The following is a 22,982-nucleotide window of genomic DNA, read 5'->3' as shown; positions in this document are numbered from 1 at the left end:
GCAGGAAGAAAGCAACAATGGGGATGAAATCCACCCAGGCTGCTAAGTTACAAAACCGTATTGTTAACCATCCTGCCTCCCTGACCCCTTCTGAGCTCCCTGATGACGAAAGAACTAACCAACTGTTTCCATCCCTGCTGGGGAAGGAAGAGAGAGATATCATTGTTGTTCTGACACTTGGGAAGTACTCGCACACAATGCAATGAGTATTAATACAAGATTCTAGGAAGGCAGATTAGGAAAAAAATTCAAAAATTGTTTCACTGTAAGAGGGTGATATGCCAGCCCAGCTCTTATCAGGTGCACAAGAGTAGTTAGATGGGCTGAAGGATGAAGCATGTAATTCATATGTTAAACTTTCACTGCCAGCATTGAGAGCTTCACTCCTTCCATTTATTCAGTGATCCAACTTATTTCTTAAAATTTCATGCAATGAAGAAGGCTTGCATGCTTGTGCTAGCTTGTGACACCCTAAAAAACAAAACTGCAAAGCCTTTTCTGACATGCCAGCCTGTGAGAGCACTGACATGTGAGAAAGTGTTCAGTCTATAGATGCTCTTTCTGAGTTTCTATGCAGATTTCACTCACTCTCTTTGAGAATTTAAACAGATAATGTCTGGCAGTTCAAGCCAAGCATCCAGCCCTTTTTTGCCTTTTTTTTTTGTTGTTGTGTGCGTGGGTAAGGATGATCATTTTAAGTCTTTGTTTACTATTTTTATCAATTAGCAGACAAACTTGGGAGCTATAGTCAGAACTAAAGAAGTTCAATGGATCTGTGTTGAGATCTCTAAGCCTGCAAATCAGGTCAGAAGTAGAAGAAAATGAACTGGTTTATTTGTAATCCAGATACTGCACAATGGAGGTAGTATTTAAAATATGACAATGAAACCACAAAATGCATCAGTTTTCATTATTGTATATGCAGACACCTACAAATTTTAAGCAGAAGATTTGCTAGCATCTGTAAGGTAAATAAAGGCTTCCAACAAGGAGTTTTTCTTCTTGGTTACCTTCTATGAAATCCTTATCAGTAGTCCTGCCAACCAGTCAACTAGTTCCAGAAAATCCCTCCAAAAAATCCACCACAACCAGGAAATTAAAAAAAAAAGAAAAATTTATATATTTTCACTACCAGGTAGAAAACACTATGTAAATTTGAAGAATACACAATAAATGGTGCGAGGTACAGCAGACCTTTTCAAAAAATGTTCTGTTTATGGCACTCTGGCAAGGGATTCTGGTGTCTTGTTTTTTAGATAAAGCTGACAGTATTATTTTTAACTAAAATTTCAGATATGAATCTTAAACAAAGTCAAATGGGGACTTTGGATGAAAAAGCAACAACAGAATTTTCTAGGGGTTTGACTTGTGTGTTTTCAAGGGCTCTACATTTTCCTAAGTGATATTAGACTCAACTATGAGAAATTCACAGGACCTGAACCCACACATTTTATAGAGAATTTATTCATTTGTTCCTTTTGACAATATTCTCCTCTTGAGAACACAAAACCTATATTATTTTGGTAAGCAGAACTGCCACTTTTTGGCTGAAGATAATGCTAGGAGTTCACATTGTTTTGCTTTCTTTCAGGCCCACGCATTCTTTTCTTACATACAGGGGGGTAGAAGAGGATCATGCAGTATCATCTCCTTTTACAGCTCCTTACATCTATAAGATATCAGATATATTTGTAGACTCTGTCCTTCACCTTCTCTTCTCTGTATTAAATTTCACAGAAAATTGTCAAGTAACATATTTCAAGCTATTTACCAGTTTTGTCCTTTGCATAAACATGATGGTTACAGGCGAATTGTGCACACTCATTTCACTGATGAAAAACAACTTACTGTATTGATCATCACTAGATGACCCTTCTTAACACTTCTGTTAAGTCCAGAGGAATATTCTTACATGAATAAAAATAAATGAGATTTATTTAAAGTAATCCTTAGTAATAGAAAGAGAGCATCAAAGCTGACTAATCTAAATAGCATCTATCAACTATCTTTCCTCTTACTGACTCACAAAAATAAGAGCCTCCAGGCTGTTCTAAACCCTGTTCTAAAGCTGTTACTTTGCCAATATTTTCCTTACTCTGCTAGCCAGCCCCCAGTACTATTGAGTTTGAATCTGTTTTATCATGGTGTTCACAGGAACTGAGCAAGAGGGCTTATGCCAATCTGTCTTTTCCTGATCTCTCTTTCCAGGCAGTCTGGCCAAGCAACACAGAAGAGATGGCACCATATCTTCATGTTTGTGCCCACACAGCCAGGACAATCAGTTAGCTTTAGCATCTACTTTAGTTTTCAGAGCTTTGCTGGCATTCCTGTAAGTGCATTGCTCTAGCTAGTTTATACACCTATCATGTGTGATGCCTGAAGTTTAAAAATGTGCTCATTTACTAAACTGACAGTCATGTAAATGGCTTCCAAAGAGACAAAAAAAAAGAGAAAAAATTTAGGAAACTGCACAGTTATTTTGGTGTTCCATTTTTGTTCACAGTTTGCAAATAAAAGCCTAGACTGGTTGCTACTATAAAAGCAAACAGACTGTTGAGTAAATATTTTGTGTTTTCCGCTTCTTTTTTATCAGTGCATATTATTGATTGCTAAGTAGTATCAGTTCTGTGGGCACAAATATTACCTATTGGTGAAGCAGTTAGTCTGGATGGCATTATCTTTATTTTTTTCCCCCTCTTTCCTATTTTTTTCTCTCCACTTAAGCAGCTTTTCTCCTCTGAAGATCACCAGATAGCAATCCACTCATAAGCAGTCAAAAGATGCCCTAGATAAAAGATTTGGGTTATGATTCACAACATGTGCAATGATTATGCTATTCAGGACATTCTTCACTGACACCACTGGATTGAATATTCATTTTGCAATGCAGGTATATGATAATTATGACAATTATCAGAATCATAGTGAATGAAGTTTCTTATTTGCCCATCATTCAAAACAAAAAAATCTACAAAAAACTAACATCAAAGTTGGAAAATTTAGAATTGGCTGGTTTATCGGTTTGGTTTATTGGGTTTATTGGTTGGTTGGGTGCTGCTCCAGAAAGGCTCAAAAAATGATGCAGAGAAGTTCAATATTCGTTACTGAAATTCACTAGTAAAAGCATGGCATGGTATTATTAACAATCTTCCCAAGGCAAGAGAAGCGAGTTAGACCAGAACATGGCACTGAGGTGGTCTGGGTCTGAAAGCAAGTTGGGGAAGAAACAGTCCTGCTTAATAAAGGAAAGACAACCAGCATGGCTTACACAAAAACAGCAGCAACCAAGAGGGACTCACACGAGCCAGACATATTTTTAATAGCTGAATAGTAAAATAGGCGAGAAGGGAACAAATGAATCTTCTGGTCATGGCCATATTGGCTGCAGTGGCTCCAAGGTCCATTCAACTCTAATATGGTCTGTGGTGGAGCACAGCACGTTACAGGTACTGCTTCAATCTCCATGAGTCAAACTGCTGACAGCAGTAGTAAGCAGGTAATTATCTATTATTGTTTCATTCACATGTACAAATGGATTGCCAGTTCAAAGCAAGAGAAGAAACGTAATGGTGACCTTTCAAGCAGGCACTCTGAGTAAGGGGTAATCTAAGTTTGCATTCCATCACATAACTTACTAAAATATAGTATAAGACTCATGATTATTAAAGTGTTTATTGAGTCTGCATTAGAACTACAGAAATTACTTATGTAAGTAATAGAAGTCTTGCAGATATAGACTATAAACTACCAACTGGATAAGAGAATATATGTATCTTTAAATTAAGACTACGTATCTTTAAATAAAGATTGCAACTATAACTTTGGACTTTCTTTTTCATTACAGATGCAAAATAACATCTCTGCTCTGCAAATAAATTCTTATAAATTGAGAATCAGTCAAAGTGATTCCATAAATCACTTTGGGATGACATGCTGGAGCAATAACCAGAAACAAAGGGAATGTCACAGAGCAAGAAAAGTCACTACAGTCTTTTTCTTAACTCACAAGCAGAATTTTAACAAGGAGATTGTACAATTCATCAGTACCTCTTTCCTAGACTATAGACAGCTGATCGGTCTGTGGTACCATTTTTCAGGGCTTTTGTTTTTATTATTATTATTACTACAACTACTACTATAATACAATTACACTGTGATATGAAAGTACAATGTTTTCAAAGCATAATAAGAATCTAAAACATATGTTGATGAAGATGTACTAGTGTGCCTTCAACATTTAATTAAAAAATGTCAACCATCTAAAATGGGGTTAGTTAATGGCACAGATTGATGGCTAAAAGTAGCTCAAACCCAAGAATTTTTAAACCAGACTAATCATGGAAGTTAATGATTTCCCCAAATTTTCCTTGAAAAGTTGTGGGAATTCCATTTGAGAAAGAATTCATGCCAAAAAACATCTATACAGTAAAAATTTATGTATACCAAACTAAACATTACCAATTATTAGATATAAGATTATGTATAGGTGATAGTAACAACAATATTTAAGAAGAATGATTCTAAAATGGGAACTTAGAAAGGGACTATGACAGGTATAAAACTTTACATGAAATTTGGTATTTGATTTTAGAAGAGAAGCCCTTCCAAACACAGATCAACCAAGGCCAAGTAATGAAAAGTGAAAATATTATACTCTGAAAATATACTATTATTCAGATGTATTTTTAATGTATTTTTGATGCTTTTATATCTATTTCATTAGCTGTATTCCAGTAGAATAAGATTTACATAAAAAGCTTTGCCATGTTTATTTTGATTATGTGAGTTCCTTCAGATCCCCTGCAGCAGCATTAAAATTTAACCATTTCTTGTTACTAATCTAAAGAGAAGTTGGCCTAATTAATATTGGTAATTGATTATAATTAACACAACATAGCATAGTTAATATGGCACTGATGCTTGCTCCTTACTCAAAAGACTTACTAAAAAACTAAACACAATGCATGAATGATAGATGGGATTTTCTAAGACATTTGTTCTGTTTTATTGTTTTTCTGTTGTGAATCACTTCCCTTAAAATATGCAAGATGTCTAATGGAAGAACAACTTTACAGACAAAATATGACAGGACTGGGGAGAGAGATGTAATGTACTCTATAAGATGTGGTGCATGTTCCTCTCAGTACCTGGAACAACTTGGGGAGGCAACATGATGGAGGAGAGAGGAGGGCACCAAAGGAGAGATGAAGCCAGAGAACTTGCAAAAACTGAACATTAACTGAAGGCACTATTTGGAGTTACTTCAAAGCAAGTCTATGAGACTCTGCAGACATCACCATCTGTCACACACTTCTAAAGATTTGAACTCTCAAGGGGCTACTTCCTGCAAGACACGAACATCTTCACAGAAGAGATTAGAGATACATCATGAACCATCTCATCCTGACTATTTATCATGATAAACCTGCCAAGTGCATTAAATTTGCATAAAAGGATGTGGTCACCTTTAATAAGCCACCTATTTCTTGATTTCTCAGTGACAAAAACTGAATTGAAACACATTTAGTAGGAGTGCTGCAACTAATCATTGAGCAGGCAATCTTTCACAGAGCTGCCACGCTATGATCTAGCTCCAAGATTTTCTAAATGTGCTTTTTCATTCATAGCCTAAGTTTAAGCTGCTAGGTATTATAACATAGTGCATCTCTCTAAATGAATGAGAAATGCCAATTTAAACTTGTAAAACAATAAATCTCTCTTACAATGTCACTTATAGGGGAAAACCCAGAGCACTGGTATTCTGAATAATAATCATCAGTGGAATCATGTGTATTCATTGCAGTTCTCTGTATCAGTAATGCAAGTTCTGGGTGAAACTTCAACAAATTTCATTTTTCTTTAAATTTTCTGCTGATATATCTAACATTTTTATGTGTACTTGTGAAGAGACCCAAAGGGAAATCCTGAAGGGTATTCAAATCTGTGCAACCTAGTTAACATTTGTTGATAAATAATAGATTAGCTTTCTATGAGTTACTGCTTCAGTATAGTTTTTGACATACATCCTAAGCAAGTTTTAAATGTAGTTCATCAAGACAATACAACTAAACTAACTATGTCCCCTTTGCTACAGGTTATTATCCAATCTTGAAATTTCATGTCAGGTCGCAAGAAATTTCAAAATGTCTTTTTAAAGACACTGTATGTTACACCAGGAAACCCTTTTGCTTTTATTGTTCCCTTTAGGTTATTAATGTCTATAAAAATGGTAATTAAACATTTGCCTGTTCATGGTCACTCAGAACAGGCTGAGTGACTAATATATATTTGGAAAAATATAAACTAATATATTTGTTGGAAAGTCACTTCTGAAATCCTATCTCTTCCTAAGGATAACACTATTTACTGCATCATTCTCCCATTTCCATGAATCCAAAAGTAAAGAATGGAAAATTCTGGTAAAACTCACTATGGGAAGCATACCTTGAATGCACCTGTTCTCTGAAAGAATGCATATTTTTTCCTTCCTCTTCCCCAAACTCACATGGTTTCCAGGTAATTCTTTCCAGATGCTATTTTCAGAGTCTTCAGTGAAATCAGCAAGCCACAGACAAAATCCCAAATATATTTTACAGGAGTGTTTCTGCAGGATGGGGGAGGCTTGGCCTTAGCTGAGGGATCACTACCTGGTACTGCACTTCTCTTTCCACCAGCCACTATAAATAGGATTTACAATCTTCTACCAAAATGCCTATGATGTTCCAGGTTTGTTAACCCAGATTACAAGATCTCCTCCCTCTAGTGACTGGTCCAGGTGAGGATGGGACACAGTTTCTCACTGGTGCCTACCTGGAGCCCCACTGCAGCCCTGCTGGCAGTGCAGAGCACTCCGGCTGCTGTAAATGCAGCCAGGCTGCATTCTGTCCTCTGCCAGCTCCTCATCAACGAGAGCAGCCCAGGCCATTCTGCAGCTCAGCAATCACATGCGCTGGCTGAAGGAGGAGCAAGGCACAAAGGTGTGTTTAGGAAGCATCAGGTGCCTGCAGGCCCAGCTGTTTCAGCCCCAACACAACACGTCTCATTCAGGCAGAGATGCTGCCTTTGAGGTGCAGGGCTGTCCTGGGGAAAACCTGACTGCATTCCCACTCAGGCCTTTCCTTACCTGAGCTCTGAAAACCCAGTAGCTGCACTGCCTCAGTCTTTAACTATATATTTACAATCTGCTAGGTATTATGGTGACAGAGCATCTCAGAGGCTGCAACCCCAACCCCTATCCTGCACCCCAGGACTCCAGAGGAACGCAGGAGAGTGGAGCAGATTTAGCAGAGTTTGTGGAAACAGCCTGAGCCCCTGGCCTAACAGCCTCCTTCCCAGGGCAAAGGCAAGCTAATAACCAAACACATTGTCCTTTGGTGAGGGTGCAGGCAGGGGCTTATTTGACGGCAACAAAACTTCATGCTATCACCTACCACTGTAGATGTAGCAAGGCTGCATCTCAAATGTACAGCATACAGAAGGGAGATAACTGCAAAGGTGAAGCATTTTCTGCAAGAAGCCTTGAGAAAACTGAAGTGTTATCTTTGGGAAGAACTTTTTTGTCACCACAATAGACAAACCTACGTTCACCACAGTCATCGCCTTCCTTGAGATTCCTCTGCAATTACATGGTGGGGTCCCAGCTTTCCAGCCCAAATCACTTCTCCTTGCAACTGTTTGTGCTGTGAGAGCTTTCTTTAATGGATTCATGCTCAAAGTGTAAAAGCCATGCAGTCATGCATACTTCAATATTTAAAAGCATAAATAAAAATCTTAATAGATCCCAGATGTTTCATTTCCTCCAGCCCTTGTCAGTGATTGAGTTGGTGCTGATGTAGATGATTTTCTAAGATCAGTGGTCAGTTTGATGCTGAAAAAGCTTTAGATGTCTGGGAATTTCAAATGCAATTCCTAGAAATAAATAAATCATTAAGTACAACTGTGAATGCAAGCGGCTGTTATTTTGTAAACTTATTTTATGGCCTGAAATGCACCCACAGGTTTTAAATACAACTGAGTGTGAAACAGACAGTAACATTTTGTCAAGATATATAAAACCTCGTAGATACATAATTATTTCAATCTCATTTTCTTAGCAAAAGAGCTCAAAAGTTCATACAAATAGCAACCTAAGGAATCCATTATATATATAATGGATATATCCACTTTATATAGTGCTGGTGATATTGAAGCTAATGAAGAACTTGCTATTTATTTGAGCAGAGCTCAGATTTGCTAGCTGCATCCATTTTTCGCTTATTAAACCAGCAAGCTACCCTTTACCATACCAAGCAAATAAAGCACTATACAGAAAGCATCTCTACAAAAACAAGCTGCTGAGCCCAGTAACTCAGGTCACGCTGCCACACACAAGTCTGAGAGTGCAGGGAGCAGCTCAGTTCTCTCTCTCTTACTTTTACTGAGAGAAGTCCTTAGCCTCCCAAATGAAAACAAATGGGGGTGGGGGACATAGAGGGGAGGCTGAAGCTCGTATTTAGCTTGTACAGACCCATGAAGAGTGCACTTGACGTCATAAAAATGCTGTAAGTCTGCCAGGTCAGCAGCCACAAACCCCAAACGCTGCCAGTTGCAGGCTGAGCAGACACTAACAGGCTGTGAATTTCATTTTATCATCCTTCCCCTTCCTGGTAAAGCAGCAGAAGATAGCTGTTCCTGGAGAAAAACACTGGAAAATATTGACTATGCACATCCAGGATTTGGTTTTGATCAGCATTAGAATAATCCCAATGACAAATCTTGCAAAATTTGTTTTTATTAATACAGCTAATAATGTGGGCTTTGTAGTCCACTTTCAAACTGTTGATAAGCTCAGCTAAATGATGCACTTCATTCAGCCTGCCAGATCTATCTACTATTCTGCTAATTTATGAGCCATACATTTCTCTCCAGCTAAATTTCTGATTGAGAAAAACTTCACTCAGTTTCTGTTATTTGTTTTGCTACACAATACTCCTTAATAATGACTGCTGCTTGTTCTTAACCATGCTTTCTATTATATCTTTTGCATTTTGTGACATTTAAAGTGCAAACATAATCTAAGTCCCTGAACATGCAATTTTATTGCAGAGTCAACTATGGACAACACTAAAAAGCAGAATATTTCCAGTCCTTTTCCTAAATCCATTAGAATAGGTAGGTTCCACAAAACCAAGTTTTTGCTGTTCCAGTTGCTGCACCTTGTTCTAATACCTTCATATACAGGACCAAATGTTCATTTCATTGACTTAAAGAAGAAATCTTTGTATGGGATGAGGAGCTGCAGTTACAGGACCAAACTGAAGCAAACCTAGGACGCTTCTGACAGAGAAACAGATTTTTTTTTCCTTTTTTCACCCTTTTTTTTTCCTTTTTTTTATCACAACAGCACTGCTGGCCTACAAATTATGTTATTTGCAATTGTGCATCTGTGTGCCATCAATCTCCAAGGAAGGGAAAGACTGCTGGGCTGAGCTCTCAATTTATGTTTCTCAGTTGACTCTTATAATCACACACAGTGTTCTCAACCTTAGTGCAGTTATTCTGGTAACAAAATTTGCACACCAGGTGGGTTTATCCAAGTTCCCATGGTCCTAATAGTTTCATATATTTCCTAATAATAATCTTGAAAATTATATAGGTAATTGTGTTTCTAAAAAGCCACCTTCAGCAAAATTGGGAGAATTGTTTCCTCTCAACAGGAAAAATATTTTAATAAAGTAGCTAGTGTATGCCTATAAAAATGGCAAGAAAAAAATGCAATTTAAAAATTTCTCCCTTTTTTGATGCTTTTAAATGTGGCATTAAACAAAGCTATGGGAATTCACAATTCTGGTGATAAAAGGTGCCAAAATAGCATGGTCCCAGAGCAGGACCCACTGACAAGGATGCCTGGGCCCTGCAGCACTGCAGTCTGGGTAAGGCATTAATATTCACACTCCAGGCTGTGATTAGAAAGAAGGCTGGAGCTCTGTGCAAGGGTGGGCCTAACCCAGCAGAGGTGCAGCAAACTGCTTCACTGCCTTACCGAAATCCAGTCCATCTAATTGATACCGCAGAAGGCAGCAGCATAATGAAACAGAGCAGAGATCACTTCAGTAGTTTTATCAATCTATGCTCTCCTGCTCCTGACCAATATATAACCCCACACAGGACTTCACTCTTTCCAACTTCAAGCAGTCCTAGGAATTATTTAAGTTTCTATAATATGGTAACCATTAAGATATTTCTATTAGATCACCATTCAGAAATGTATCAAGACTGACTTCATTTGTATAACACTAAAAATGCATTGGTTTTGCTTAAGGTAGCCCAGTTCCTTTCAAAATGACATTTTAAGCACGTTTTCCTCAGACCCAGAATAAAATACTTATAACTACCTCATTTATTTGTGAGCAAATACAGGTAATGTCTGTTAAAAAGCAAAATCCATTGGACTCTGGGCAGTTCTGGTACTGTAAGTAGTCTCCAAAAGGCAACAGATGTGGGGACGGGGGAGGGGGAAGTTGATTTTGTCTTTTTAATATTCAAAGTGGGTCTGTTCTCACTGGCTAATTAAATCAGTAGAGTGCAAACAATAAAAGAAAAAATAAGTGTTGCCTTTCTTCCCTAGAACAACCTCCCTGCTTCATCTGTACTTATTACAAGAACTTAATTTATTACCAGACTTTGCAATATTCCCTCCCCAAATCATCATGAAATAAGATACATATTCCACAGCACCAGTTCCCATCAAAAATAATATGCTTGCCCTGTAGAATTTAAGATAAGATGGTTTTTCCACTATTAAGGAAATGTGGAATTAGAATGGGCTACTTTGATTGACATGAATCTACTGAAGAATCACACTTAAAAAGCAAAAGATATTATTATTTAATAACAATATCAGATGTACAAATCAACCAGCAGAATACTGGCTTAAATATATTTGTGGTTCCTTGGCAAAACCAATAGATTTGCACAGGTGTGCTGAATTACTTGAGAAGTAAAAAAAAGTGTTAATAACATTAAACAGTCGTCTTCCAAGAACTTAGACTATTGTGGTACTTTCTGTGGACAATCCTTTTTAGTGCATAAATACATATAATGTTAATTAAAATGTTTTATTTATGACATCAAAATGACAATGGTATATATAGATTTGGATTTGAAAGTATTTCAAATACTACCACCAAATACTACTGCTTTTAGCCTTTAGTTAGTTACAATACACAGCACAATAATAAAAACATGCTGCAGATGCAGACCTGAACTCTATTGTTCTAGCACTGCACAAGAAGAGAGAAAGTGGTTCCAGCCCCAAGAACCTTATAGTAAAGGTGCACATTGTGAAGACAAGGTAGTATGAGCATCAGTAACCACCTAATTTTACAAGCATAAAGCTCAGCAAAGGATCAATATATCTGTGCATGAAATAAGGCAGATTGCACACCCTGAGTCCTGGGCTGCTATCTTTCCCACACCATCAAATTAAATGAAAGTTTGGGGATGTTTGTCTATGTATGATGCTTAAGTGACAGCACCGTGGACACACCTGTAGATAAGGGACAAAAGAGGGATGCAGACCCTTTGCATCATAAGGGTGTATTCAGGAATAAGGTGGTGTTTGGCAACAGAAGGCAACTATTTCAGCCCAGTTGTTGCCTAGTTTTTGAAAACATCAGAGCCAAGAAAATTGTTACGGGACATAATGCATGCACTTACAGGCAACTCCCCTCAGATGCTCAGGATGATGGTGGAAGAAAACACTCATGCTCATTTGAAGATGTAACAAGTGACAATCAAGACACCATGCAGTCCTGAGCATTTATAGATGCAGGGTTCTTTCTAAGCTCCGTGCACTCTTGGCCAAATTTTAAGTTTAATGGTAATTTCTCAGCAAAATACAACTTCATTGTAGTTAATGAACCATCCACAGCTAAAATTTCAATCTATTTAACCCCAGAGTCATGGTTGTATGGAGTTACTTGTTCATTGTCAAACACTAACTATAACTTCGTTGAAGCTGCTGTTTAGCTACCATTTAAAACCTACTCAGTGTCAAAAAGTACTCTTCACCCTTCAAGCATTGTGTTGGTTCATGAAATTAGTGGTCTCAAACAAATAAGATATTTACTCTGTACTGCATCCAAAACCAGTGTTTCTTTATGTAATCTGACTGACGAGCAAACACCAAAGCCATGGAGATAATAGCAGCAGGTCAGACTTAGCAAAATGATGCCTCAGCTTTTGCCACTTAGCAGTAAAATACATGCTATAAAGACACAAACAGAAATGAGCCCACTAACACCTAATTTAACTGCATCTTGAAAACACAGTATAGCAACCCAGCAAAGAGATTTCTATTGGTATTTGTATGAAAGGACATTTGTCAATACCCATTAACCTCTGGATTTTACCTGCTAGTTTTCTAAATGATGCCTGTGTTGCTTCACAAACCACAAGGTGTCACAGTGGCTCAAGTGGTAGGATTCTTGTCAGTCTGGACACGCAGGTTGTGGCTTCGGGTTACAAACCAGTGCTAACACTGCTCCCTGTGAGGAAGTCTGCGCCACACTGCATATTTAGAAGTGCAGCTCTTCGGATGCAACGATCAGCCAAGGTGCAACTCGGTTGCCTAAGGATGTTTTTTATATGGGCATTAAGTAATCTTACAGCACTGTTGGAGAAGAGAAGTACTAGGTGCACTGGCATCTTGGCCAGTCTTTTCACTTTGCATTATTAATCCTGCCAGTGTTAGGAAGTACTGAAAAGAGTTGAGCTAATCATTCATATCAAATAAAAAATTTTATGAAAACCACTTCGTTCTACCAAGAGTTTCTAGGAATTAGTAACAATTTATTTGAATGCACTAATTATTCAAATTTATGACATATTTCTGCTCATTCTTCATAAGAAGCAATGTGCTCTGAGCATCTAATATTCTGCTAAGACTATATACTGTAGTTGGTCATATATCACGTGTTACTGTTTTGCATCTTTGACTGGATGAGCACAGATGGAGCTAGAGCTTAAAATGCCAGGAAGCTTAGAAAATTTTTACCATTTTTCTAATGTAACTGCACACTAAGCAGCATTCCGTTCCATGAAAAAATTATGCACATACATCACATTTACTGACTTGTAATTTTCCCATTGCAACCAGCCATTGTTATTAATTTGCTTTACATTCATACACCAGTCAGTCCTCACTGCAAAGCAATCAGAGATTCTTTTCTGGTGTATTTAATTTCTAAGTATCATGGTTCTATCTGGGAGGTAAGCTCAAAACAGGAAACACTGCCTCTCAACTTAGCCTGTATAAAATAAGCAAATTCTTTCAGTAATGGTTAATAAATTGAAATTTACATTCTGCAATTATTTGTAAGAATAAAACTCCACTGATCAAACATTCACAGAAAAGCATAAAGAGCACGAACATAGCCAAAGCAAATTCACAGCTAAACTCAAGTGAATTGTCACGGAAATTTTTCATGTAGTATTTGTTGCACTCAGGTAATGAACATTTACCCAGTGTGTTGGCTTTTCATGTCCCATTATTCATGCCAACACATTCATTAAAATGGGCCTATGCTATTTAACATAATCAGCAGTGTGCATAGGTGTGGCCTTCAAAGAGTTATTACCACAGTTTACAGGCATGCTGTTCATAAATACAAGCAGAACCCCAGTCACTGCAAAATGCCAAGCTTCCCAAAAAACATATGGTAATTTTTGCTGTGTAAAATGGATAGATGCACTATATAATGCATAACTGCATCACATTATATCTGAACTTCTAATTGCTTGAAATGATACTTCAAATCACATCATCAACATTATTACCTAATTACCCTAAGGGTTAACTGATATTCCAGTGATTAAGTCTAGGTAGAAGCAATAGAGCTATTGTATTGTCTCCATCCACTACAGCAAAAGGTATGATTGCAACTGCACATCTCAAACCCATCAGAGATTCTGTGAAATTCTGTGAAATTGAGTTTCTGTGAAGATTCTGTGAATGTTTTCAACATCTTGGTATGGAGAAAAAAGGTGGAGAAATGAGTGCCAAAAGGAAGGAGGTCCCTCTTGCAACATACTGAACAACAAGAATTATTTTCATTTTCTCTAAAGGAATTATTATATAGCAGTTCTTTTCACATCATTGTGATGCAAGATAGAGTAACATAGTAACATTTTTGGTACTTAAACCAGCTACAAGAACTGTGGAAGATGGTGAGTGGCATTAATCTGAAAAGGCCTTCTCCAGTGTCAAATGACCCATGCATGAGACTTTTGTAAACTGCAGAAGAAAAACATAGCATTCTAGGTGTGAGGTATTTCATATTCCCTTTTTCCACTTATTAAGGGCTGTCCTGGTTGCAAACCTAGAGGCAAAGCTGGTGCCACATGTGTTTTGCCCACCTCACCCTGGAGCATGTCTAGTCCACAGAAGATGGTTAGAAATGCTGGTGCTGCTGACTGCCTTCCTAAGGGATGATGTATGCTGAAGGTGCTTCAGCATAAGAAGAAATAAAATGAAAAAGTTTCACTCTATTTACTTTCCTGTTTTCTGAGCATTTTTCTCTGTTCACATAACTATTGTATTTAAAGATTTAGAATATTTCTTTTTTGTATAATGTAGTTATTAATATCTCAGAAATCTATTTGTAACCTGCTCTAGGACAGATGGCAGCTATTTGTCTGATAAAATTTTCTGCTAATGGCTGAGGCAAAACTACACAACTGGAACAAAAATCACAATAAGGTACATAAAATACTTCAAATGCACATGTGCTCAAAGTCATCATTTTCTCAATTTACTACTTTAGAAAATCACCTAATACAAATGTAGTTAGGAAAAAACCAAATGTTTGAAAGTCCAAAAGGAAAGTCAAAATAGTCCACTGCACATGTAATGTAAGACTACACATATTAATACTCAAACATGGTCAATTGTTTTTTCCAGGTATTTAGTTTTTCAAGAATAAGCAAAGTGGATCTATGATTCAATCTACTCTTGAGTCTGCTTTAATCAGGGGGTTCCAAATATGATGACTTTTTTACACACATAATATGTATTTGCACTTTGAATGCAACAGATAAAGTCATTCAGCCAGGCAATTCCTTTTGGATGTTATAGTCTGCAGTTAGCAGTTGGGTAAAATGCATGGGATCTAGACAGATATTGAATCTGCTTTATGTGAGTAATCTGATGTCAAAACTATACTGAGATTAGATTTCTCCCTCCCCTTTTTAATACACACACAAATGATGCTCCTGCTCAGGTAACTAGGCTTGGCAAGCCTAGAACCAGGGACGAAGGATATCAACAGGTACTGCAGATCATGTATGTCAGATTTGCAGTAACCTTCCAGTTCATTAACTGCTCCAAAGGATGCAAACTATTTGGTTTGCAGCTGACCCAGCAGTAGATTTAAGCACATTTAGAAACCTACATAAAGCTGTGGGCTTTAATACATCAGTTCTGAGTTTGCCATTCTGCTCTGAATAAGCACCTGAATGTGAATATTGACAAGAGAAAGACCTCAAGGAGAAGTTCCAGTGTGATACTTTTATTTTGGCTCTAATTCAACCCCACAAAAACCACTACAACCCAAACCACTCTAAGAGTCTGTGATTCAAGTCTGTATGCTGAGGATGGGAAGAGCCCCTGGCCAGAAGCTTCAGCATGGGCATGCCTCCTTGACAATACTGCAGAAACACCAAGGTGATGCCAAGATGATCTAAGTCTCATGGAGAGGACAGCCTGTGGCTGTAACATTTATGGCCAAAGACTCCTCAGGACCAACACCTCTTGAATCCTGAAGAGGTGATAGGTTTAGAAACACACAGAGTTCTACTTCATGTCTAGTTCTGAAAAGGTCTCATTTTTCCAGAGCAGTTGGTTTTTCACTAATCTTTTAAGGCATTCAAGTACTGGAGCTGTTTCCAGAGGTATCAGCTGTTCCCAAACTGAGGTTCAAGTTCTGCAGATGGTCTAGCTGATTCCCTGTTACCTCAGAAGTACCCAAGTGGACTACTCAGCCTAGATCAATAATTTTCAGGTTTTAGTTGAGTAGGGCATGGCTGTCAACCACAATGTGATAGAAACAGTATTCTGACCATAAATTGCCTTCTCTCTGAAATTCTGACAGTAACCAAAACCAGAAAGAATGTACCAGGGAAAAGAAAGGTGCAGGCTTAGGGGAGAAGATTTTTAGCCAGGGATTTGGTGATGTTTCTTTCACTACTAATTTTGTGTAATAAATAGGACCACTGAGAACTGGCCAACATGTCCTGCCCTACCACAGGCTTTTTGGGAGACTATTCATCAGCCTCTTTGGGGCAACCTTGTTCATGCCACAATCACCCTTCCAAGGCATCAAGTGGCTCAGCAACAACTTCTGGAAAAGAGTACCTGGCAAAAGCGGGGCTCTATCCTGACCTGTTTACACAGCATAGTGCAGGGAAGAAGGCTCTTCTCATGGAGGAAACAACTGAACAAAGAACCAGCATGGCTGAAATGCGTGTTTATAGTAGATATGCAACTTCTGGCAAAGAGATGCAAAAAAAATACCATTTGAAGTGAGAAGTCCAGCTAAAAAATACTGCAAAGAGTTTAGCAATCTTATCCCTTTTTAAACAAAGAAAATGCATATACAAAACCCAAATTATTTTCTTTTTTATCTGATCTTACAATCTTACTGCAGGCAAAACTCCAGCTTAAATAATAGCACAGGACTGACTCCTTGTTATGATCTCTATTTTGTTCTTTCTCACTAACCAACAGCTTCTATTTTTGAGACTGGATCTGCATAGTAAATCTTGTTTACATCAGGGAAAGACAAAGTTTAGGGGTTTTTCTAAGTGGATTTATGGCATAATGAGTAAAGAAAAAAAGAAGAAGAGTTGAAAAGGTTTCTTTATAGAAAATTATCTAGTAAGCATCAGAATGATTGCAGACAAGACCCATTCTTACACTTTTGCAGTGACTCCTTCTCCACCCTCACCAGCCCCTACCCCCAAATGCAGCATGCTTGCAGTTTCCCTTCTATTATATGACTTTTGGTGGGGAGAGTGGGCAGGAGTCGCAAGATATCCCTGATCGTAAGCTAAGGATCAACATGTAAAGGAAGTGGAGTCTTTTTTTTCTCCCCTGGCCTCATAAGAATTGTTAGTTTGCAACAATTTTAATTGAAAGCAGCTGCAACTGGAATTTTTTTAGCGGATAGAAAACATGTATGAAATAAAAGAAAATCAGTAAAAAGAGCCTTGAATCCATTCTGAAGTCAGAGTCTGCCTAAAGGCATTCAAGGGTTTTCTTTTAACACTGACCTTTTAGTTTCAGCAAAGCATGGTTCATAAGTACTCTCAAAATACTTTACTCATGTTCCTAGAATTGCTAAGTATTAGTATATTTGTGGGTGAAAGAATATTTTCTCAAAATTACTTTAAAACAGAAGTTTGTGTGTTTTCCCCTCAACAAAACAAACTCATTAGACAAACTCAGACTTATGTACCCAATATGAGAGATCTGTTTGCCATACTAAGTTGCTAGGCGAACAAATGTGATGTCACAACATAGATTTTTATGACTAATCTATTAAAAATGCATCAGGAAGAAGAAGATTATTTCATCAGATAGCAATGTGAGAAAGAAAAATAAGAGACTTTCATTAAACTGCAGAAAATTTGTTTTGCTTTGATTTTCATTAAATATTTGGTTGCGTATGAATGTCTGTGTAAGCTTCCAGTTCATTTAGCAGCTTTTAAATAATCATACACCCTCCTTTATTTTCCTTTTAATTTTCTTTATACATTTTTCCATCATGAAATCTTTGTTAAATTCACTATACAGTTTAATAGAAGTTTAACATCATTTGATTAAGCTGATTGTCTTTAAAATAAATATGCTACTAATCAAGGTCTCTAGTCACCCTTAAAAACACTGCTCCCTTAGCCAGAGGGAAAGCTGCGTGTTGCATCCAACGGTGATGTAAAGCATAATCTCTTGTAGTGACAGAGAGAGATACAGGTGAATTTAATGTATTGTGATACACAAAAGTTCTAACAATACAGGGGACTAAATAAACAAGTGAAAGGCTTGATACATTTCTTTGATTACTGACAATAAAGCAACGCCTCAAACTTTAAACTGTCAGCAACTTTAAGTAATCTATTCACAGCACTCTGTAATGTTACTGAATAATTATACAGAAGATATAATCACCTTTTTTTCTTTTAAGTGTAAGCAGTTTCAAATGATTAAAAATTAGAACAGAAAAGGATTTACAACATCAAAGAGGTAAAGAGGTGCCTTTTTAAACATCAAGTTTTATGAAAAACAGAGACATTTACTTATGTTGTGTATTGCTACCTAGAACTTCAGAAAGTGCTGATTATGCCACAACAGGATTCCTTTCTTGAAATGTTAAACTAACACAGATATAAAAAAAATAAGATAAACCATGTATGAGTGAATGGGAATGAAATCCTGAAAACCACACACAGAGCAAGGAAACAGCTGCATTTTGTTTAACCAGAAGTTAATCAACTATGAGAGAAGTAAGCAAGATTTATCTTTATATCTGCCAGAGATTATTAAACATTTAAATATTCATTTTACTTCTTTAAATAGGGATTGTTGGTGCATTACAAAGTGGCACTGGATGCTCCCAAAGTATTATTAAAAAAGCATGTATTAATTTAGAAAAAATTATTACCATATTAGATTTCTTTGAACAACTTCTAACGAAGGTTCAGTTTTCCTGTAGACTGTTTAGTAACTCAGACTCCCTAATTTACTTTAGATCACATAAGAATTAGCTAGGTGGTGGACTTTTGCCAGTACTTACATCATAAAACCACCCCCTGCCTGGGTGTGATTGGAATTCCTCGCCTAAGACTGACCCTGAATTTAAAAAGGCAGTTGTAGGTTCTGTCTGAGGAGCCCATAAAGTTATAAGAAGTTTGGAGAGCAAAAGTTTGCACGTCTAGCACAGGCTAAAGCTGCTAATTCTTTACTTTCATGACTTCCATTTCTTCCTAAAGAAAACAGCAACAACAAAGATAGCTATGCTGCATCTAAATGACCTTTCTTTATCACTGTGTACTTTGTCTGCTTAATACACCGAGCACATCCCTCACACTGACTGTTATTCCCTTCCACCAGTGCTGACAGAAACTGGAGTGGAAGCAAAGGATTTCTCAGGAAGGGTCCCCAGGCCCTGAGGCCTTTTGAGAACACTTCTACCTCCCCAAACCATCGACCCTGCTGCTGGGAGAGCAGGAGTAGGAATGGCTTGTGGTGGATTCCCCAATGGTGCTTCTACCAGCTCATTGCCTTTTTTTTTCTTTTTTTTTAAAATAATTTCTCACCTACCTGCAAGCTTTGGAGCACTACAATGGGAAGGGAGAGGAGAAAAAGATAGACATGACATACAGATGCTGCTTCCATAGGCTCCCCATCCATCCCCTGTACAACTTTATTAAATAATATATGTTTTGCTCTGCCTTGGAATTTCCACCTCTGCAAGGGACAGTAGAGAATCTCGCTCTACAGGGTTATTAAGAACATTTTCATGTTTTATGCAACCAGTAAAATCCCAAAGGCTTTCCATGGATATATTTGGGATAAAGGCTGTAGTTTCCCATTTTTTAATGCATCCTCATTTGCCACTGTCCCTCTGCACAAGTTGGGTCCATGTGGAATCTGCCAGCTTGCTACCCCCAGTCTTTTGGAGAGTTTCTTTGTAATTCCTTTCGCCTTAAGCTGCTTTGCCTGTGCTCACCTACCCCCTGGGGCTCACAGAGCACAAGCAGCCTCCTTCAGAGACCATTGCCTACATTATTCCAAAGACTGCCTGAAGAGAGACGTTCATGCAGCAATCCTGTATCACCCACAGCACAAGCACATTCCTTCCGTGACATACCAGGCTCTGGATTCAAAAAATTTAGAGCTAGTTATACATGCTCCAGAAGCCTTCACCTACCAATCCCAAACATGCTTGGAAGTGTATAAAATTAATGTGAAACTTCCACTTTCTGACCTGCCCAAAAAGCCAGAATTATTCTTTACAGACTGTCTACATGTAGTCACTCTAGTGTCCCAGGAAATTAGTTTAATATTTTTGTTTGTTTATTATGGAGAAGTTTTCATAGGAAGATGAATGAGATGAAATGAAGTTAGCTAAAAAACACATTTCAATGAACAACAATGCTTACAGCACTGAGCTCATAAACTGAAAAAACAGAGAACCAGAATGTAAACACTGAACAATCACAAAGCAAAAGAATTTTTATTCTGAGCAAATAAAAGAAATGCTGGAGCATAAGGCCTTCATTAACTAAATACTGACTGTCAAAGTAAAATGCTGCTGAAACCTAGCAAGGCACTCCTAGCAAGAAAGAGTGGGCTATTGCTTTTTGCCCACAACAATCCATCTGAATTTGTGCAGCAAAAATTGCAATTTAAGGTGCTGAAGTTTAATTCAGCACACCTCAGCAACGAAGGAGGGGAAAGTTGTTTCACAAGTCCCTCAAAAACTTTTCTAGTGTAACATCCAAAAAGGAGCTACAATCAGGAACTGGTCAAGTATTAGAAGTACCACTAAAATAATATGTAAAAAGGCTAAGTTAGCACTGAGAGCTTTTAGAGCAGGTCGTATATAAAACCCTGAAGAAATCACTCAGTGATACATATTTGCTCTTCTCACTTGAAAAAGTCTATAAATTATTACATTAATATGTACAGGAATGTAAGGAACAGAGTTGCAAGACAGTAACAAACAAGCAGCAGCAAACAAACCCTCATTATAAATGGCAGCAACCCTCTGCAGCCAACAACTTAGGGCAAAACTGACAAACACTTGCCGTGATTTTGGGAGCAAAGAGCTGCTTGGAGTTTTTAGGCAGCACAAAGTGAATCACCAATTGCTCCCCAGCAACGTTCCAAGGCTGGCAGTGGTAACAGTGATGGAAAAGCAGTTACCCCGTGGCGGTGCCCAATCAGAAAGCAGGTCACATCTCGTTAGCTGTATCATATACATTAAACGTCACAGATTCTCCGTGGCTTAGCTGACAATTCAGGCATGTGTGTTTTATTTTATGATAACCTCATGTTATCTTAAAGAATCACAACACAACAAACAGACCAACCTGAGATCCTTTACCACGCTGCGTGTCACAAACCTGGCAGATATCTGGCACTACATAAAGCCGTTTACTATAAAAGATTCATACTTTTAAAAAGTCTTTTCAGGGCACCACTATTAGACTACTATGAAAAATTGCAGCACCAAGAATGTTTGCTGCACAAACACAGACACATGGACAGAAATGCAGACTGATTCACTTTCACTACATTAGACTTGAAAAGTGTGCTTTCCTTAACCATGTAAATAACAAGATGCAGCCCCCAGTATTTCTTTCTTCTTCTTTTTTTTTTAATGACAAAAGCATTTCTCCCTCCCATTCAGTATGTTCTTTGCAGTGGCTGATCTGGATTTCGAAGCCAGGGTATATAAACCACTAACACATTTTACAAAGCATAACCAACAGTGAACGTAGTTTACATTACTGAGTACTTTTGACAGCTATATGATAAAGTAGTGAACTGAGCATCTCTCTTGCTAAAAGCAACAGCATTCTAAATGTAAACACAAATTTCTCTTGTCGGTTGTCCCAAACATGTGTTCTTTAAGAGTAGCCTAGGAATAAGTTTTTAAAACTCTGCTCCCCTTTTAAGTTATCATCCATTTTTCATTTTAATGAGTTCACAGAACAGAACCAAAATGTTCGTCTCTCCCCCTAAACCTGCAACATTCCAGAATTAATTTTGTGCAAAAGCCGAAGCAATACTTCACAATATTATAGCTGCAAATGCCAGCAGGACGGATCCTGAACAAACAACACACTAAGGCAAAGAAATTTCCTGAGACCAGCATTATAATCAACGCTGAAGTGCTGTACTGTAATTTCATGATTTCAGCCTAAGCTGGTATCTCCTCAAAGAGTTGCTCTGCGTGGAAACATAATGAGGGATTACCCAATTAAACTACTAAATTAATTAGGGTTCATGCCTGCATATACTGTACTGTCTAGTGGGACGCTTCAGCTGGAATTCGGGCTGAAACCAACCACGGTCCATGCACAGGAAAACAAGGCTGGGGGACTTACCTCCGTCCGCGACTGCAGCCTCTTGTTCATTTCATATATTCGGTACTCTGGTTGCACCATGTATGGTGTATGTCTCCTATAAAATGGGCCAAAAGGAGAAGAATAGAAAGGGTCATGTGGTGTGCTGGACATCTTGCCTGCTTGCAGAGATTCAAGCTACACAGAGTATCATCAACATCCATACAGAGCACATGGGCTGTGTGTTCTTCACAGTACAAAGTAGCGGCGCGCACACACACACACACATCCAGGCTGCACGCACTGGCTGGGGACTGCTGTGGGAGCCCGCTCCGGCGGAGACGGGCGGGGGGGTGGGGGGAGCGGGAGCGCTCAGGCTCCAGACACGGAGAGGGAGGCTGGATAGCTTCAGGCACCGCCGCTCGGTTTTAAAGCAGCAGTTTCTGGAGGGGTCATTTCCTGTCCGCGCTGCCGACTAGTTCAGAAATGCCATCCCCCCCCCCCCGTCCCTCCCCGCCTGGCAGAGGTGCGGGTTGGGGTTCGCTGTCCCCCCGCAGGCCCCCGCCGGAGCCGCGGCGGGCTCGTTAGCATATAGGTGGTTTAAAAGCTGCCTGAGCCAATCACCCCGCGGGTAATGTCAGAAATGTGATTACTACAAAATACATAAACACAGGCCACGGGCATCCCGCCGCGGGCAGCGCCGCTTCCCCCGCGCCCGACGGCGCCCGCAGCGCCCGCTGCCCGCCCGGGGCGGCCGCTCCGCTCCGCGCTGCCCGGGCCGGGGCCGCACCCGGGGCACGGCACAAAGAATAGCCCGCACGCCACACTTCACACAATGGAGAGCACTCGGATGCCAGACGCAGAAAGCTCCC

At 38.7% G+C, this 22,982-nt stretch overlaps 1 protein-coding gene across 8 annotated transcripts in view; it reads right to left on the bottom strand.

Moving 5' to 3' along the window:
• The window catches only part of LDB2 (LIM domain binding 2), a 212,099-nt gene extending 189,654 nt beyond the window's left edge, over positions 1-22,445 (bottom strand). For all 8 annotated transcript variants that reach the window (XM_054295547.1, XM_054295550.1, XM_054295548.1 and 5 more), the window contains exon 1: positions 22,153-22,445. In XM_054295547.1, the coding sequence (XP_054151522.1) occupies positions 22,153-22,284 (132 nt within the window). In that variant the 5' untranslated portion in view covers positions 22,285-22,445. The remainder of the gene's footprint in view (positions 1-22,152) is intronic.
• Between the last annotated feature and the right edge of the window lie 537 nt (positions 22,446-22,982).

The sequence above is a fragment of the Melozone crissalis genome, unplaced genomic scaffold (assembly GCF_028551555.1).
Source record: "Melozone crissalis strain CALT ecotype California unplaced genomic scaffold, PUWL_Pcris_2 ptg000006l_1, whole genome shotgun sequence".
In the NCBI taxonomy this organism is placed as follows: domain Eukaryota; kingdom Metazoa; phylum Chordata; class Aves; order Passeriformes; family Passerellidae; genus Melozone; species Melozone crissalis.
This window is presented reverse-complemented; position numbering and strand designations above follow the sequence as displayed.